General features: G+C 38.9%; 2 protein-coding genes across 2 annotated transcripts in view; both read left to right on the top strand.

Annotated features, from left to right (window-relative positions):
- Positions 1–610, top strand: part of LOC133644092 (NACHT domain- and WD repeat-containing protein 1-like) — a 24,884-nt gene extending 24,274 nt beyond the window's left edge. The window contains exon 16 of the mRNA XM_062038415.1: positions 183–610. Coding sequence (XP_061894399.1) covers positions 183–610 — 428 coding nt within the window. The remainder of the gene's footprint in view (positions 1–182) is intronic.
- The window catches only part of LOC133644091 (nuclear factor 1 A-type-like), an 87,385-nt gene continuing 66,910 nt past the window's right edge, over positions 232–20,706 (top strand). Inside the window, exons 1-2 of the mRNA XM_062038414.1 lie at positions 232–777; positions 16,185–16,713. Of these exons, the coding sequence (XP_061894398.1) occupies positions 751–777; positions 16,185–16,713 (556 nt within the window). The 5' untranslated portion in view covers positions 232–750. The remainder of the gene's footprint in view (positions 778–16,184; positions 16,714–20,706) is intronic.

The following is a 20,706-nucleotide window of genomic DNA, read 5'->3' as shown; positions in this document are numbered from 1 at the left end:
CTAGAACCCAGACCTAGTGCTGACGTCTAGAACCCAGACCTAGTGCTGACGTCTAGAACCCAGACCTAGAGCACTTGAGTTGTTGTCCAAGTTGAGCAGTGAGGCCACAATCACTTAATGCACTCACACGCACGCACGCCCGCGCGCGCACGCGCCTAGATCGATAGTCCGTGTGTGATCAGCTCTGCTGCAGGACCGCGCACTCGCACTGTCCTCTGGCGGGGAGCGGAGGTCCCGGTCCCGGTCAGTCAGTCATCAGGCAGCCCAGCAGCAGCCCAGCAGCAGCCCAGCAGCATTATTGAGGAGGCGGCGCTCCTCCTATAAATCCTCCGCGCAGTCAGCGGGCGCTCAGAGGCGAGACGGCCGAGCGGAAGCGCAGCGATCCCGGCTGCCTTTTTTTTTTTCACCCGGGGCTCCGCAGCGCCGCACGCCGACCACAGCGCACCGCCGGGCGGATAGGCGAGTTGTGACATGCCGGTGCGGGACGTCGCGGAGCTTCGCCCGGTGGCGCTACAGCGGACTCGCCGTCCTCCTCCGCGGCACTTTGCACTTCTCTAACGGGACTTTTTCTTCTTTATGTCCCGGAGCTGACATGTTCCACGGCGGCTAGCAGGGCGCGTGTAAGGTCAAAGGTCAGCCCAACTTGGACATGTGAGAAGTTTGGGGGGCAACAGGAGGGCTCCACGCCCCCCCCCCCCCCCACCCCCCTCTCACGCACGCACGCACGAGCACGCGCACCGTGGACCAGACATGTACTCTCCTCTATGTCTCACGCAGGTACGTGCACGCGCGTCTTCTTCACTTCGCACAAGTTCACGTACAACTTTTGCCCTGCTGCGCGTGCGTGTCAACGTGGGTGTGCGCGCGCAGGGTCAACTTATTTGCAGTCATTAAAAATGATGCAATTGTAGAATTAAAAATGATGCAATTGTAGAATTAAAAATGATGCAATTGTAGAATTAAAAATGATGCAATTGTAGAATTAAAAATGATGCAATTGTAGAATTAAAAATGATGCAATTGTAGAATTAAAAATGATGCAATTGTAGAATTAAAAATGATGCAATTGTCGAATAAAAAATGATGCAATTGTAGAATGAAAATCGATGCAATTGTCGAATAAAAAGTGTAAATAAGTGCGTGAGTTGACTTGTGGGCATTTGAGCGCCAATCAAAGTGTCCAAATGGATTGCATGGCGAGTGTAATCTGCTTTGAAATTGCAATGAGACGTCACGTCGTCCACTCATGAAACGTAAGGATGTTTCAATGTGAATAATCTGCATGAAGACGCTCCTAATGCGATTCATTAGGTGATCATTAATGCGGTGAGTGACGTGACGTGACGCGGCGTGGGGATCAGCCCGTGGAAACAAAACAAAAAAAAAAGCCAAACAAAACAAAGACAAAAAAGATACACTAGTTTTCTATTTCAATGACAAAAATGATTACTCGGTGTTCCACTTTTCTATCAATGTGTACATTATTTATATTCTTATCAATTCCTCTATTTAGCAACATGAATGTACTTTTTTGTGTACATTGTAAAGGAAAAATGACTTTTAGTGGAAGAATATTAAAATAAATATTTATCTTTATAATTAAAATGTAATATAAATTAGGAACATTGTTATTCCTCTTTTTGGACATATTTATTGCCATTAAAAGACCGATGCTGTCCAAATGTGTGTGTGTGTGTGTGTGTGTGTGTGTGTGTGTGTGTGTGTGTGTGTGTGTGTGTGGTGGTGGGGGGGTTCTTGGTGGTCCTTAAGTCCACTTCTCATGCACGCCTCTGTCTCGCTGTGTGTGTGTGTGTGTGTGTGTGTGTGTGTGTGTGTGTGTGTGTGTGTGTGTGTGTGTGTGTGTGTGTGTGTGTGTGTGTGTGTGTGTGTGTGTGTGTGTGTGTGTGTGTGTGTGTGTGTGTGTGTGTGTGTGTGTGTGTGCGAGTGTGTGTGTGTGCGTGTGTGTGTGTGTGTGTGTGCGTGTGCGCGTGTATGTGTCATGGGGCGGGGGTGCTACTGCAAGAAAAAGACACATAATAGTGAGTGTACGCGTATAATACTGAGTGTATACTTATAATAGTGAGTGTACGTGTATAATACGGAGTGTACACTTATAATAGTGAGTGTACATGTATAATACTGAGTGTATACTTATAATACTGAGTGTATGTGTATAATAGTGAGTGTACGTGTATAATAGTGAGTGTACGTGTATAATACTGAGTGTGCACATATAATAGTGAGTGTACGTGTATAATAGTGAGTGTACGTGTATAATACTGAGTGTGCACATATAATAGTGAGTGTACGTGTATAATAGTGAGTGTACGTGTATAATAGTGAGTGTACGCGTATAATAGTGAGTGTACGTGTATAATAGTGAGTGTACGTGTATAATAGTGAGTGTACGTGTATAATAGTGAGTGTACACATATAATAGTGAGTGTACGCGTATAATAGTGAGTGTACGTGTATAATAGTGAGTGTACACATATAATAGTGAGTGTACACATATAATAGTGAGTGTACGTGTATAATAGTGAGTGTACGTGTATAATAGTGAGTGTACGCGTATAATAGTGAGTGTACGTGTATAATACTGAGTGTACGTGTATAATACTGAGTGTACACATATAATAGTGAGTGTACGTGTATAATACTGAGTGTACTTCCTGAAGATGTCAGACTCTCCCCAACTCTCACTACTTTTAAAACTAGACTGAAGACTTTTATGTTCACCTTAGCTTTCAGCTAAATCTTTTAATCTTTTAACTTTTAACGTCTGCACTGTTTTTATTTTTATTGTCTGCATTTTAATTTTGCTTTTATTTTCTTTCATTTCACTTTGTTGTCTGTGAAGCACTTTGAGTCTGCCTTGTGTATGAAAAGCGCTATACAAATAAAGTTGCCTTGCCTTGCCTTGCCTACGTGTATAATAGTGAGTGTACACATATAATAGTGAGTGTATGTGTATAATAGTGAGTGTACGTGTATAATACTGAGTGTACACATATAATAGTGAGTGTACGTGTATAATAGTGAGTGTACGTGTATAATACTGAGTGTACGCGTATAATACTGAGTGTACACATATAATAGTGAGTGTACGTGTATAATAGTGAGTGTACGTGTATAATACTGAGTGTACACATATAATAGTGAGTGTACGTGTATAATAGTGAGTGTACGTGTATAATACTGAGTGTACGCGTATAATACTGAGTGTACACATATAATAGTGAGTGTACGTGTATAATAGTGAGTGTACGTGTATAATACTGAGTGTACACATATAATAGTGAGTGTACGTGTATAATAGTGAGTGTACGTGTATAATACTGAGTGTACACATATAATAGTGAGTGTACGTGTATAATAGTGAGTGTACGTGTATAATACTGAGTGTACACATATAATAGTGAGTGTACGTGTATAATACTGAGTGTACGTGTATAATAGTGAGTGTACGTGTATAATAGTGAGTGTACACATATAATAGTGAGTGTACGTGTATAATACTGAGTGTACACATATAATAGTGAGTGTACGTGTATAATAGTGAGTGTACGTGTATAATACTGAGTGTACACATATAATACTGAGTGTACGTGTATAATAGTGAGTGTACGTGTATAATACTGAGTGTACACATATAATAGTGAGTGTACGTGTATAATAGTGAGTGTACGTGTATAATAGTGAGTGTACACATATAATAGTGAGTGTACGTGTATAATAGTGAGTGTACGTGTATAATACTGAGTGTACGTGTATAATAGTGAGTGTACGCGTATAATAGTGAGTGTACACGTATAATAGTGAGTGTACGTGTATAATAGTGAGTGTACACATCTAATAGTGAGTGTACATGTATAATAGTGAGTGTACGTGTATAATACTGAGTGTACACATATAATAGTGAGTGTACGTGTATAATACTGAGTGTACGTGTATAATAGTGAGTGTACACATATAAACAGGGGCGGGGGGCGTGGTTGGGGGCGTGGTTAAGAGGGGAAGAGTATATTTACAGCTAGAATTCACCAACTCGAGCATTTCATATTTCATATATACAGTATACATATATATATATATATATATATATATATATATATATATATATATATATATATATATATATATATATATATATATATATATATTTTATTATACATATAAATAAAATGAATACTTGAATTTCAGTGTTCCGAAGGCTATCCAGTAGATGGCAGTATTATCCTGTTTAAGAGTGTCACAACATTGCTGTTTACGGCAGACGAACTGCTTTACGGTAGACGAAAGCGTGACGTGTGTTGTTGTGGTTGTTACGGCGCTGGGAGGACGTTAATGAAAGTGCCTAACAATAAACCCACATAAGAAACCAAGAAGTCACCCTGGATCATTCTACAGTTATGACTTGATTGGGCAGGCACGCTGTTTATATCGTGGGAAAGCGGCTGTGAAAACAGACTGTCCCCACTCAGGTCCGCATGGAGCTGGAGGGGGCGTGGCCTCCAGCTCCAGCTGAATTCCGGGAGTTTATCGGGAGAAAATTTCTTCCGGGAGGTTTTCGGGAGAGGCGCTGAATTCCGGGAGGGTTGGCAAGTATGTTGTGTGAGTGTGAGCAGCTTCAGTGAGCACGGACACTCCGAGCTGTCAGTCATGTTTATGTCTCTCTCCCTTTATTTACTTTTTGCTTGTCGCTCTTAAAGTATTTGATAAGAATGCACACTGTCTTAATTGTGACGTGCTGTTAAGCATGTGGGTTAAATTCCCGAACTTTCTGTTTCTTAAATTGTTGTAAAACCGGACTTTTAAATGATGTGTGGATTAGCTTAATGCTAGTGGCACTTATTACGGGGTTTCCTGGTTTTGTGAGTTTGCACACGGGTGAAAAACTCCGCTGTGTGTCTGTGTGGACATCTTGTGTCATGTGGCATTAATATGTGTATATATATATATATATATATATATATATATATATATATATATATATATATATATATATATATATATATATATATATATATATATATATATACAATACATTTTGTGTGCCGCTGTGGCATTAATATGAGTGTGCATTATTTCTTTCTTTATTCTGTAGTGGAGAGATGTACTGTGGACTGTGTGTGACGCCCTGTTCTTTTTGTTTTGTTTCTATCAAAAAAAAGGTATGTCTGTTATGAGTTTTTTCGCATAGTTTATTGTAGAAAAATATAAAATGAGTTGATGTGAGTGTGAAAAATGAGGTAAATTGCTGCACATATTAAAGTTCCTTTTTCTTAATATATATTTTTGTTATTTGCTGATGTATGTATTTTATATACTGTTTTTTATTTTATTGATTTATTTGAGACTATTTTATGCTTTATTTAGCTTTCATTATTATTATTATAATTATTATTATTATTATTTTATTTATTATTATTATTATTTACACATGTAAGCATAAATGATTGAATTCACGAGCTAGAGTGAGCACTGACACTCGGAGCTGTGGAGAGAAATCCTGTGTACTGTGGACCGTGTGTGACTGACGCCCTGTCCTTTTTGTTTCTAGCCAAAAAAAAGTGAATAAATTGTGAGTGAGTGTACACAATTAATAATGAGTGTACATGTATAATAGTGAGTGTACATGTATAATAGTGAGTGTACATGTATTATAGTGAGTGTACAAATAATAGTGAGTGTACATGTATAATAGTGAGTGTACGCGTATAATAGTGAGTGTACACATATAATAGTGAGTGTACAAATAATAGTGAGTGTACATGTATAATAGTGAGTGTACGCGTATAATAATGAGTGTACATGTATAATAGTGAGTGTACGCGTATAATAGTGAGTGTACGCGTATAATAGTGAGTGTACACATATAATAGTGAGTGTACGTGTATAATAGTGAGTGTACACATATAATAGTGAGTGTACATGTATAATAGTGAGTGTACATGTATAATAGTGAGTGTACATGTATTATAGTGACTGTACATGTATAATAGTGAGTGTACGCGTATAATAGTGAGTGTACACATATAATAGTGAGTGTACACATATAATAGTGACTGTACATGTATAATAGTGAGTGTACGTGTATAATAGTGAGTGTACGTGTATAATAGTGAGTGTACATGTATAATAGTGAGTGTACATGTATTATAGTGAGTGTACAAATAATAGTGAGTGTACATGTATAATAGTGAGTGTACGCGTATAATAGTGAGTGTACACATATAATAGTGAGTGTACGTGTATAATAGTGAGTGTACACATATAATAGTGAGTGTACGCGTATAATAGTGAGTGTACACATATGATAGTGACTGTACATGTATAATAGTGAGTGTACGTGTATAATAGTGAGTGTACGTGTATAATAGTGAGTGTACATGTATAATAGTGAGTGTACATGTATTATAGTGAGTGTACATGTATAATAGTGAGTGTACGCGTATAATAGTGAGTGTACGCGTATAATAGTGAGTGTACACATATAATAGTGTGTGTACGTGTATAATAGTGAGTGTACACATATAATAGTGAGTGTACACGTATAATAGTGAGTGTACATGTATAATAGTGAGTGTACGTGTATAATAGTGAGTATACACATATAATAGTGAGTGTACGCGTATAATAGTGAGTGTACACATATAATAGTGAGTGTACACATATAATAGTGACTGTACATGTATAATAGTGAGTGTACGTGTATAATAGTGAGTGTATGTGTATAATAGTGAGTGTACACATATAATAGTGAGTGTACGTGTATAATAGTGAGTGTATGTGTATAATAGTGAGTGTACACATATAATAGTGAGTGTACATGTATAATAGTGAGTGTACGCATATAATAGTGAACGCTACCAAAACCTTAATGACCAACACCAAAGTGCAGTAGGCCCAAGTATTCATCAAACAACAAATAATGAATTTAACTTAATACATGCAGGACTATGCATGTATTAAGGCGGTATAGCTCGATTGGTAGAGCGGCCGTGCCAGCAACTTCAGGGTTGCAGGTTCAATCCCCGCTTCCGCCATCCTAGTCACTGCCGTTGTGTCCTTGGGCAAGACACTTTACCCACCTGCTCCCAGTGCCACCCACACTGGTTTAAAAATGTAACTTAGATATTGGGTTTCACTATGTAAAGCGCTTTGAGTCACTTGAGAAAAGCGCTATATAAATATAATTCACTTCACTTCACTTCACTTCACTACCGAAATATGAATAACACAAAAATGGCTACCACAACATTGCACAATCTGCATAGGCAACTTTTTGATGAGGATATTTTCCACTCACAGATTGGTGGGTAAGTTGCTTGGACATAATAAGTCAAAGAAAAATGCAGATATTTCGGTGTTTATTTGTGTTTATCCCCAAAAAACAAAAACAAAAATGATGTGGCATGTGACATTACATGTGGTGTACCTTAAATGAAGTCATGCAGCAAGCTACTTAAATAATGTGGCAGGCCACTTGAAATCAAATCAAAGCCAACTTTTTATTTACAAAGCGCTTTTCATACGTAAAAGAAATTCAAGGCAAAGACTTAAAAACAATACGTGAATGACCCACATCCCCTATCATTGCACACAAATAAATACACACGTATATGAATGCATGGCTGAGTACAGAGGAGACATGTGACTAAACACTATCACATCTGCGTACAGAGGAGACATGTGACTAAACACTATCACATCTGAGTACAGAGGAGACATGTGACTAAAAACTGTCACATCTGAGTACAGAGGAGACATGTGACTAAACGCTATCACATCTGATTATAGAGGAGACATGTGACTAAACACTATCACATCTGAGTACAGAGGAGACATGTGACTAAACACTATCACATCTGAGTACAGAGGAGACATGTGACTAAACACTATCACATCTGAGTACAGAGGAGACATGTGACTTAACACTATCACATCTGAGTACAGAGGAGACATGTGACTAAACACTATCACATCTGAGTACAGAGGAGACATGTGACTTAACACTATCACATCTGAGTACAGAGGAGACATGTGACTTAACACTATCACATCTGAGTACAGAGGAGACATGTGACTAAACACTATCACATCTGAGTACAGAGGAGACATGTGACTAAACACTATCACATCTGAGTACAGAGGAGACATGTGACTAAACACTATCACATCTGAGTACAGAGGAGACATGTGACTTAACACTATCACATCTGAGTACAGAGGAGACATGTGACTTAACACTATCACATCTGAGTACAGAGGAGACATGTGACTTAACACTATCACATCTGAGTACAGAGGAGACATGTGACTAAACACTATCACATCTGAGTACAGAGGAGACATGTGACTAAACACTATCACATCTGAGTACAGAGTAGACATGTGACTAAACACTATCACATCTGAGTACAGAGTAGACATGTGACTAAACACTATCACATCTGAGTACAGAGGAGACATGTGACTAAACACTATCACATCTGAGTACAGAGGAGACATGTGACTAAACACTATCACATCTGAGTACAGAGGAGACATGTGACTAAACACTATCACATCTGAGTACAGAGGAGACATGTGACTAAACACTATCACATCTGAGTACAGAGGAGACATGTGACTAAACACTATCACATCTGCACCAGGACCAGGATCAGACTACAACACCCCACATTAAATAAAGCATGCAATTTTAAATAATAATAGAAAATAAAATAAAAATTGCGGCAGTCCACGTTAAATAAAGTGGCGGGCCACATTAAATAAAACTATGAGCTTCATTAAATAAAACGGTGGGCCACATTAAAGTGGCGTTTCACATTGAATAAAGCGGATCATATTAAATGAAGGGCGGGCCACATTAAATAAAGTGGCGGGCCACATCTGGCCCCCGGGCCTTGAGTTTGTGTCCTAGATCAGCTTGGTGATCAAAATGTCATCAAAATGTAGAAACATAGAAAAACATAATATTTCACTTCCTGCTGGCTGTGACATCACAGCAACATGTGACCCAGTCAGGAAGTGATGACCTGACCTTTGACCCACTTGCTAAGAAAGTGTGACAAATCACTGGAAAATTTGAGGAGGTTTGTGAACGTGTGACTGGTCGGAGTGGACATTTGAGGAGGTTTGTGAATGTGTGACTGGTCGGAGTGGACATTTGAGGAGGTTTGTGAACGTGTGACTGGTCGGAGTGGACATTTGAGGAGGTTTGTGAACGTGTGACTGGTCGGAGTGGACATTTGAGGAGGTTTGTGAACGTGTGACTGGTCGGAGTGGACATTTGAGGAGGTTTGTGAACGTGTGACTGGTCGGAGTGGACATTTGAGGAGGTTTGTGAACGTGTGACTGGTCGGAGTGGACATTTGAGGAGGTTTGTGAACGTGTGACTGGTCGGAGTGGACATTTGAGGAGGTTTGTGAACGTGTGACTGGTCGGAGTGGACATTTGAGGAGGTTTGTGAACGTGTGACTGGTCGGAGTGGACATTTGAGGAGGTTTGTGAACGTGTGACTGGTCGGAGTGGACATTTGAGGAGGTTTGTGAACGTGTGACTGGTCGGAGTGGACATTTGAGGAGGTTTGTGAACGTGTGACTGGTCGGAGTGGACATTTGAGGAGGTTTGTGAACGTGTGACTGGTCGGAGTGGAGCGTGGAAAGTGAAATAGTGTGAGGAATGTTGGAATGTTGCTCCCACCCACTTCTACAACTGGTGTGTGTGTGTGTGTGTGTGTGTGTGTGTGTGTGTGTGTGTGTGTGTGTGTGTGTGTGTGTGTGTGTGTGTGTGTGTGTGTGTGTGTGTGTGAGTGTGTGTGTGTGTGTGTGTGTGTGTGTGTGTGTGTGTGTGTGTGTGTGTGTGTGTGTGTGTGTGTGTGAGTGTCCTACTAGCCGCCTGAGGACACACACACACACACACACGTGTGTTGTGGTGGTGTTTGGGGTGGTCCTGCAGCGAGAAGCCGGCGCCGGTGAAGCGGGTCGTGGCGCTGGAGGATCTTTGAGAGACTGAGCCGTGGACTTGGAGCGCCTCCAAGAAGAAACAATGTCTTGTATTCAGGGGGTCTTCCATTAAAGAAGAATGTCTTGTATTCAGGGGGTCTTAGATTAAAGAAGAGCGTGCAGCTGCGCTCTGACAATTTGAAACAACTGAAGACGTCCAAACATTAAAGAAACATTTTGTCAACAACCTCAAAAGACGCTGGAAATAAACACAGGAGAAATAAACAAATATAAAAAGTAGCCAAAAAATCGCCTCACATCCGAATCACGATTACTGTCAGGACTGGGTTCTCGGCTTGTGTTTCTCCAGAAGGCAATGGAAAATTGGCGCGTGCAAGACGTGAATTTAAATACATGATTTATTTTTAACACTAATAAACTAAAAAAAAGGAAGCAAACAAATGGCGCGCACAAAGGCGGAAATACAAACTTGACTAAGAAACAAAAGACATGCACGTGGGCACAAAAACTATGAAGAAAGAAACAAAAACATAACTGTGGTCTTAATAAACAAAACTTACTTGGCATGAGAAAAAAGATGAAAAAGATCCGCATGGATCATCAGAGTGTGAATGTGTGAGGACGCCAGCACCAACAACAGAAACAGACACATTTAAATAGTGACGTGATCAGTGGAAACAGGTGCGTGACTCCAAACGTGAAACAGGTGCGTGACTCCAAACGTGAAACAGGTGCGTGACTCCAAACGTGAAACAGGTGCGTGACTCCAAACGTGAAACAGGTGCGTGACTCCAAACGTGAAACAGGTGCGTGACTCCAAACGTGAAACAGGTGCGTGACTCCAAACGTGAAACAGGTGCGTGACTCCAAACGTGAAACAGGTGCGTGACTCCAAACGTGAAACAGGTGCGTGACAAGACAGGTGAAAACTAATGGGTGACCATGGAAACCAAACCAAACAAGGAAGTGCAACCAGGAACTAAAAAGAGTCCAAAAAACAAACACATGGCCAAAACAAAAACATGAACAGACATGACAATTACAAATCAATTCATAATTTTCAAAAACATTTTTTCAATAAGAAACCGTTTTTAAAAGACATTTTTAGGTGATCTCAATGAGATTTTCTCAGCTGTTTTGAAAAAGTTGTATTATAATTATTAGAACAAAACACATTACAATAATAATAATAACAAAAACACATTACAATAATAATAATAACAAAAACACATTACAATAATAATAATAACAAAAACACATTACAATAATAATAATAAGAAAAACACATTACAATAATAATAATAACAAAAACACATTACAATAATCACTCTGAATCCATTCTGAGACGAATCATCACCACAGCAACCGCAATGGGATCAAATCTTTCGGCGCCCAAAGGTTGACAGCCCATAATAAGAAGTGTATAATGACCCATAATAAGAAGTGTATAATGACCCATAATAAGAAGTGTATAATGATCCATAATAAGAATATTGCCAATTTTTTTGTTGTTCTTGTAAAAAAGACAGCTCAGTTGCCAGAAATATTTTTGCATAATTAGACAATATTTAAGTTAACATAATTTGCGATTACATGGAGTACATATATTTGTATTCTCCCAAAATAGAAACAAGTAAAACATTTAGTAAGAAAAGTTACAGTACTTTATTGATACATGTTATTGTGGGCCAAATAAAATGAGGTGGCGGGCCACATCTGGCCCCTGGGCCTTGACTTTGACACCTGTGGTTTTATTTCCCAAAGTGGATCATTTTAGTAAATGTTTTGTTTGTTTGTTAGTTTATAATTTAGCTGTTAGCGAAGAAAAATCCACAGATCAGCCGCACCTTTGTATCAGCCGCAGGGTTCAAAGCTTAGGGAAAAAGTAGCACCTTGTAGCCCAGGAAATACGTCACTGCCTCCTTTATTTCACATTTATCCTCAAACGGGGTCTCCAAGTCCCAGTGGGCCGCTGAAAGTCGCTTTTGAAAATACCTTGAAAAGCGTGAGTGAACTTCATGTAGTGCAGGGGTCGGCAACCCGCGGCTCTAGAGCCACATGTGGCTCTTAAAAGTTTTTTTAAAAATGTATGAACATTGGAAAAAAAAGGAAAAAAAAAAAAAATTTGTTTTAATATGGTTACTGTAGGATGACAAACATGACGCAAACCTCCCTAATTGTTGTAAAGCACACTGTTTATCAGAGGTGTGGACTCGAGTCACATGACTTGGACTCGAGTCAGACTCGAGTCATGAATTTGATGACTTTAGACTCGACTTGACAAAATGTAAAGAGACTTGCAACTGGACTTAGACTTTAACATCAATGACTTGTGACTTCACTTGGACTTGAGGCTTTTGACTTGACATGACTTGCTACTTTCCCCAAAACCCAAACCTTAAAAAGTTATTTGGGAGCGCTCCGTATCTTTCATTTTATACGTCTGTGTCTATAAGCGTGTGTGCTGCTTGTCAGCTGGTGTGCTGTCAGTACAACAGCCAATCAAATTAGATCTACGTTGTTTTCATCACACAGCATTCATCCAATCCAATTGCAGGACAACCACCGAACATGAGTTGTCAAACAATGCGGCAGTGAGAAACAATTATGCCAAAGTTGGTTTCGTTCGGGTATAAAAACTACGACTTGGTCAACAAAAAACGAATTGCCGTATGCAAATCACGCAGTTCGAATATTACAGACGGAGACGCAACAACTTCCAACTTCGTTCGACATTTGAAGTTGCACAAAAAAGGGTAAGTTTTGAATGTAAGATAACGTTTATTGGCTAAGTAACACGACTTTTATTTGCTGTGTAGTTAAATCAGTGAGGCTGTAAACTCACTGCTAACGTTATAACCATAGACATCTTATAAGGGTACGCAGCACTGAGTGCTACTGCCTGCTGGCGCAGACGAGACGCGGAGCCGCCATCTTGGAGTGGTGATCCGCTCCACTCAGTGCAATTCATTTGGCAGGAGCAATGAACTGTCAGCAAATTTAATTCATCTTACCTCACTGAATACCACTGATTTTCACGCGTTTTTTTTGTCATACGTGTAGCTATGATAACGGACACATGTTTTGGCGTTTTTATTATTCATAGTTTGCTTAACAGTAATATAATATTCTTATACGCTATAAATGACCAGACGTCCGAGATCAAAACTGGGAATATAATCCCAGAGAAGGGGGAAAAAAACGGTCAGCTATTTTTAAGTTGAAGAAACAATATGATTAGATTATATATACATGCGTATATCCTACATAAACAATGTATGAATACATTAGATATCTATATATTTTAGGGACCTATAGACTGTAACTCTGTTGCTGCAGCAGCAGAGAGTTTATTCTGTCTTGACACTTTGTATTGATATTTTGTATTACATTCTTCCCTTAAATGATAATGTTTACAGTGATTGTTTTATATCTATTTTTTATGTATGTCGCTTTGGATAAAAGCGTCTGCCAAATACTTAAACATATATAAACACCTGAAAGTCTTTATATAAGCTAAAACCACCAATCTGTTTCACTGGATTCAGAATAAAACCAAATGCTGTCTTACCCAACAATGTTAGTATTTGAATATAGTTACTTGAAGACTTATTCCTGGTTACAATTATACTGTTAAGAAAGTATTGTCTTATACTTTGCCTAAAATGAGAATGCATCATAATCAGTGGCGGCTGGTGAATTTTGTTTTAGGTGGGGCTGAAAGTTTGTAAACCAAACCCCTGTAGGGGCGTCATCCTCCCCCAGAAGATTTCTTTGTAATTCTCACATACAAATATTGAAGATCTTTGCTCCTTCTCAACTTTGTGGTAATGTTATTTTCATAAAATACAACCAATAGTATGTTAATGTTTGTTTTTGCAAATGTGTTTATTCTGTAAAGGAATGAGTTAAATGTTTAAAATTGTTTAAACTATTAAAATGACTGGTTAATAGTGCTATTATGAATTGCAATGTCAGCACAATTTTTTTTCCTGCAATTTCGAATGCACTTGTTTTAATAAATAAATACAGCGTTTTAAAAGCATACACAATCTGTGTAAAAATATTAGTCTGTGGTTAAAAGGACTTGAAAGGACTCGAAACTCAAAATGCAGGACTTGGGACTTGACTTGAGACTTTCTAGTCTTGACTTTGGACTTGACTCGGGACTTGCCTGTCTTGACTCGGGACTTGACTCGAGACTTGAGGGCAAAGACTTGAGACTTACTTGTGACTTGCAAAGCAATGACTTGGTCCCACCTCTGCTGTTTATATTAAACATGCTTCACTGATTCGAGTATTTGGCGAGCGCCGTTTTGTCCTACTAATTTTGGCGGTCCTTGAACTCACCTTAGTTTGTGTCCATGTATAACTTTCTCCGACTTTCTAGGACGTGTTTTATGCCACTTCTTTTTCTGTCTCATTTTGTCCACCAAACTTTTAACGTTGTGCGTGAATGCACAAAGGTGAGTTTTGTTGATGTTATTGACTTGTGTGGAGTGCTAATCAGACATATTTGGTCACTGCATGACTGCAAGCTAATCGATGCTAACATGCTATTTAGGCTAGCTATATGTACATTTTGCATCATTATGCCTCATTTCTAGCTATATTTGAGCTCATTTAGTTTCCTTTAAGTCCTCTTAATTCAATTTATATCTCATGACACACTATCTGTATGTAATATGGCTTCTAATTTGTTGCGGCTCCAGACAGATTTGTTGTTGTATTTTTGGTCCAATATGGCTCTTTCAACATTTTGGGTTGCCGACCCCTGATGTAGTGAAATAAAGCCTGTAAAAATGAATAAAGGGTGTAGAAATCTAAAGTAGTTGAAAGAAAGACTACTTTGGGACTGCCAGAGAGTTCCAGTCCTCAGCACACAGATGGACCACAAAGCTTTTTTTTCTCTCTCCTTTCTCACGTTTGTTGTCATAGAAATTGTAAAGAAATACAACTTTATACAACTTTTTTCACCATGTACCACCTCAGAAAACAATTGGCTTTTCAAGTACCACTATAATGAGCAATATTTAAATACAGTAGTGTAGTAGGCCTAAGTAGTCATTAAAAACAAGGCAGAGGTTTTATTTAAGAAGTATATTGAATATTTTCAGCCATAACACACTGAACAGTAACACTGTGCTTGAGTATTTCATTAAGTGATTTTTTAGATGGAGCCCGTGTGCCACAGTTTGAGAATCACTGCTTTATACTGTACATACTGTACGGGTGGCTGAAGTTTTAGGAACACCCCAACTGTTTTTAACCCCCCCTGAAAGGTTCCTGCAGGAACTTTCCAAACTCCCACAGAGTGACTAGTTACCAAATTAGTTTTTGTTGGAACTTTAAATAGTTTTTGGTGGAAACGCAAGGCGGGTATTTTATTTACCAGGATAAATTGGAAACTTCCTGCCGTGGAAAAGTGCTTTGTGTGTTTAGTTATGTTGCATACCGCCACCTACTGTACAGAGTTGTACATTCACAGAAAGTCCTATTATGATATATACATATATATATATATATATATATATATATATATATATATATATATATATATATATATATATATATATATATATACATATATATATATATAGGTATATGTATATTTATACATATACATATATATACAAATATATATATTTATGTATATATGTGTGTATATGTATATATGTGTGTATATGTATATATATGCGTGTATATGTATATATGTGTGTATATGTATATATGTGTGTATATGTATATATGTGTGTATATGTATATATATGTATATGTATATATGTGTATATATGTATATGTATATATATGAATGTATATATAGTATATATGTAGTATATATGTATGTATATATATATATATATGTGTGCGTATATATATATGTATGTATGTATATACATATATGTATATATATGTGTGTGTATATATATATACATGTATAAAGGTTATATATGTGTATATATACACTTATATATATACGTGTATATACTGTATGTGTAATACGCATCTATACACACGTATATACATGTACACATTGTGTATATGTATATACGTGTATATATGTGTATATATTTATATGACTGTATGTATGTTTGTATATATATATGTGTATATATTTATATGACTGTATGTACGTTTGTACATATTTGTGTCTATATTTGTGGATGTGTCATGGTGACGGGTGTTGTTGTTGTTGTTGTGGTCTCGCAGGATGAGTTCCATCCGTTCATCGAGGCTCTGCTGCCGCACGTGCGCGCCTTCGCCTACACGTGGTTCAACCTGCAGGCCAGGAAGAGGAAGTACTTCAAGAAGCACGAGAAGAGGATGTCCAAGGAGGAGGAGCGTGCCGTCAAGGACGAGCTGCTGGGCGAGAAGCCCGAGGTCAAGCAGAAGTGGGCGTCCCGCCTCCTGGCCAAGTTGCGCAAGGACATCCGGCCCGAGTTCCGCGAGGACTTCGTGCTGACGGTGACGGCCAAGAAGGCGCCGTGCTGCGTGCTGTCCAACCCCGACCAGAAGGGCAAGATGCGGCGCATCGACTGCCTGCGTCAGGCAGACAAGGTGTGGCGCCTGGACCTGGTCATGGTCATCCTCTTCAAGGGAATCCCTCTGGAAAGTACGGACGGCGAGCGCCTGGTCAAGTCGCCGCAGTGCGCCAACCCCAGCCTGTGTGTGCAGCCGCACCACATCGGCGTGTCCGTCAAAGAGCTGGACCTCTACCTGGCCTACTTCGTGCACGCAGGTGAGTCAGTCAAGAAAACCTCAGCAGGTTTTGCAATGTGTTCACCAGGTCTCGGGGCTCAGGCAGGGAGTCCAAACCTTTTCCAGAAAAATCTAAGTATGCGGGCGCCAATTTTATAGACTTTATTTTCAAAGCCAAAATTATACATGTACGTTTTGAAAGGACGTAAAAACAACCTGCAGGTCAGCAAAATATAAAGTTGATGATGACGAAGTAAGTTCAAGTCAGCAAATCTAGTGCTCCTTTTCTCCGATTGCAAACCTCCTCTGAGCTCAAACATGGCGACCATCACTTCCTCCTCCTTTCAGAGGAAGACAATGTTCTGCAAAAAGACATCACACTTCAACACATCAAACCTTATCAGCCACCTCAAGCGCCAGCATCGCTGTGACGGGCGTTTCCAAAGCCTACGTAGGAAAATGATGGGCTGGGCCCGTAAAACATATATACAACATACAGTGGTGGTCAAAAGTGTACGTACACTTGTAAAGAACATCCTGTCATGGCTGTCTGGACTTTACAATCATTATTATTATTGTTATTATTATTATTTTGTTGTGATGTAGTGATTGGAGCACATACTTGTTATTGTTGTTATTGTTATTATTATTATTTTGTTGTGATGTAGTGATTGGAGCACATACTTGTTATTGTTGTTATTGTTATTATTATTATTTTGTTGTGATGTAGTGATTGGAGCACATACTTGTTATTGTTGTTATTGTTATTATTATTATTTTGTTGTGATGTAGTGATTGGAGCACATACTTGTTATTGTTGTTATTGTTATTATTATTATTTTGTTGTGATGTAGTGATTGGAGCACATACTTGTTATTGTTGTTATTGTTATTATTATTATTTTGTTGTGATGTAGTGATTGGAGCACATACTTGTTATTGTTGTTATTGTTATTATTATTATTTTGTTGTGATGTAGTGATTGGAGCACATACTTGTTATTGTTGTTATTGTTATTATTATTATTTTGTTGTGATGTAGTGATTGGAGCACATACTTGTTGCTCACAAGAAACATTCATGAAGTTTGCTTCTTTGATGAATTTATTATGTGTCTACTGACAATGTGAGGGTCAAAAGTATACATACAGCAATGTTAATATTTGCTTCCTTGGCAAGTTGACCTGCAATAAGGCACTTTTGGTAGCCATCCACAAGCTTCTGCTTGACCACTTGACCACTAAATTGGTGAAGTTCAGCTAAATGTGACGAGGACTTGTTTCTTCAGCATTGTCCACACCTTTAAGTCAGGACTTTGGGAAGGCCATTCTAAAACCTTCATTCTAGCCTGATTTAGCTATTCCTTGACCACTTTTGAGGTGTGTTTGGGGTCATTGTCCTGTTGGAACACCCAACAAGACCCAACCTCCGGGCTGATGGTTTTAGCTTGGGTTAGGGTTAGATTTGACTTACAGTTGTGTCCGTGTCACAATCCATGACTCGGCTGCTGATGGCATCATAGCAGTAAAAATTCTGCTCACTAACTACACACGTTACATGTTAAAACCACGTTACATGTTAAAACCACTTTACATGTTAAAACCCCTTTACATGTTAAAACCACGTTACATGTTAAAACCACTTTACATGTTAAAACCCCTTTACATGTTAAAACCATGTTACATGTTAAAACCACTTTACATGTTAAAACCACTTTACATGTTAAAACCCCTTTACATGTTAAAACCACGTTACATGTTAAAACCACGTTACATGTTAAAACCACTTTAAATGTTAAAACCACGTTACATGTTAAAACCACTTTACATGTTAAAACCACGTTACATGTTAAAACCACTTTACATGTTAAAACCACGTTACATGTTAAAACCACGTTACATGTTAAAACCACTTTACATGTTAAAACCACGTTACATGTTAAAACCACACATTTGTGTTTTGGCGGTGACTTCCTTATGTCGTAAGGAAACCCTCGTTGTTCATAACTCACCCCCACCACTCGTTCCCTGTACGCCAATAAAGAGTTGGGATGGATATATTCCCAATTAGTCCCACCCATCGACAAGACGAAGTTAAATATGATTGGATTTTGTTTTGGTCAACATTTTTGTTGAACTCACATATTAGTTACTTCTTTTATCGTCTTAGTCAACGAGCCTTTGTTTTGATCACTGATCATCTTATTTTTACCTTCTGCGATGCAAACAAAATCAAATGAAATAAACTTCCACTGATAAATAACACATTTGGTAAGTTGGAAATCATTTTACTGTATTTATGGGCAAGTCATAATAAGGTTATGCATCAACTTTTTTCTTATAAAATTGGGAACAATTTCTTATATTCTTTCTGTTTCTGTAATATTGCAATATATTCTCGTAAAATTATTACTTTTTAATGTAAAATTATTACTTTTTCATGCAAAATGGTGACATTTGTCACATAAAATTCTGACTTTTATCACAATATTGCCAATTTTTGTGTTGTTCTTGTAAAACATTTTTTGAGTGAAATGACTTTTGTCATAATTTTGCCTTGTAAAATTTCGATTATTATTATAACATTGCCAACATTTTAAAGTTTTCTTATAAAATTGTGACTTCTGTCGAGTAAAATGACGACTCTTTTCATAACATTGCCAACATTTTCAGCTTTTCTTGTAAAATTGCGACTGTTATTGAGTAAAATTCCAACTTTTATCATAATATTGCACAAATGTTCACTTTTTCTTGTAAAATTTTGACTTGCGTTGAGTAAAATGACAACTTTTATTATAATACTGACAACATTCTAAGTTTTTCTTGTGAAATTCCAAAGAGGGAGGCATTTTTCTCAGGTCTCAAGAAGGTAACAAATACAAGAATGTGTGTGTGTGTGTGTGTGTGTGTGTGTGTGTGTGTGTGTGTGTGTGTGTGTGTGTGTGTGTGTGTGTGTGTGTGTGTGTGTGTGTGTGTGTGTGTGTGTGTGTGTGTGTGTGTGTGTGTGTGTGTGTGAGAGGCAAGCTTGGAGTCAAAGGTCACGCCATAACCCCCGACCCCTCTGATTTAGGAGCTGACTGGGGGTGACATACAACGCGTGCTGGAAGGTCAGAGGTCGAGACCTCTATAATGTGACCGTTTGAGTGTCTCACCCCTCATTAGCACACACACACACACACACACACACACACACACACACACACACACACACACACACACACACACACACACACACACACACACACAGCACAGAAGAAAAAGTGTGAAAGGTCAAGTGCTGGTCACTGGTGTAATAATAAAGAGGTTCATGATATTTATTGTTGGTGAGCTCACTGCTTGCCGCCAAGATGGAGTCCTATGTGTGTAGTTTGCCGCCAAGATGGAGTCCTATGTGTGTAGTTTGCCACCAAGATGGAGTCCTGTGTGTAGTTTGCTGCCAAGATGGAGTCCTATGTGTGTAGTTTGCCGCCAAGATGGAGTCCTATGTGTGTAGTTTGCCACCAAGATGGAGTCCTATGTGTGTAGTTTGCCACCAAGATGGAGTCCTATGTGTGCAGTTTGCCGCCAAGATGGAGTCCTGTGTGTAGTTTGCTGCCAAGATGGAGTCCTACGTGTGTAGTTTTCCGCCAAGATGGAGTCCTATGTGTGTAGTTTGCCACCAAGATGGAGTCCTATGTGTGTAGTTTGCCACCAAGATGGAGTCCTATGTGTGTAGTTTGCCGCCAAGATGGAGTCCTGTGTGTAGTTTGCTGCCAAGATGGAGTCCTACGTGTGTAGTTTGCCGCCAAGATGGAGTCCTATGTGTGTAGTTTGCCGCCAAGATGGAGTCCTATGTGTGTAGTTTGCCGCCAAGATGGAGTCCTGTGTGTAGTTTGCCACCAAGATGGAGTCCTGTGTGTAGTTTGGGACGACTGGTCACGGCTAACGAGAGTAAATCTCGTTAAGAGCTCAGAGAGGAGCTGGATCTCTCAGACACACACACAAACAAACACACACACACACACTGGGGGTCATGTCAGGTGACAGGTATGGGGGT

Source organism: Entelurus aequoreus, linkage group LG27, assembly GCF_033978785.1.
Source record: "Entelurus aequoreus isolate RoL-2023_Sb linkage group LG27, RoL_Eaeq_v1.1, whole genome shotgun sequence".
Taxonomy (NCBI): domain Eukaryota; kingdom Metazoa; phylum Chordata; class Actinopteri; order Syngnathiformes; family Syngnathidae; genus Entelurus; species Entelurus aequoreus.
The sequence above is the reverse complement of the archived record's forward strand: the minus strand, read 5'-3'. Positions and strand labels throughout refer to the sequence as shown.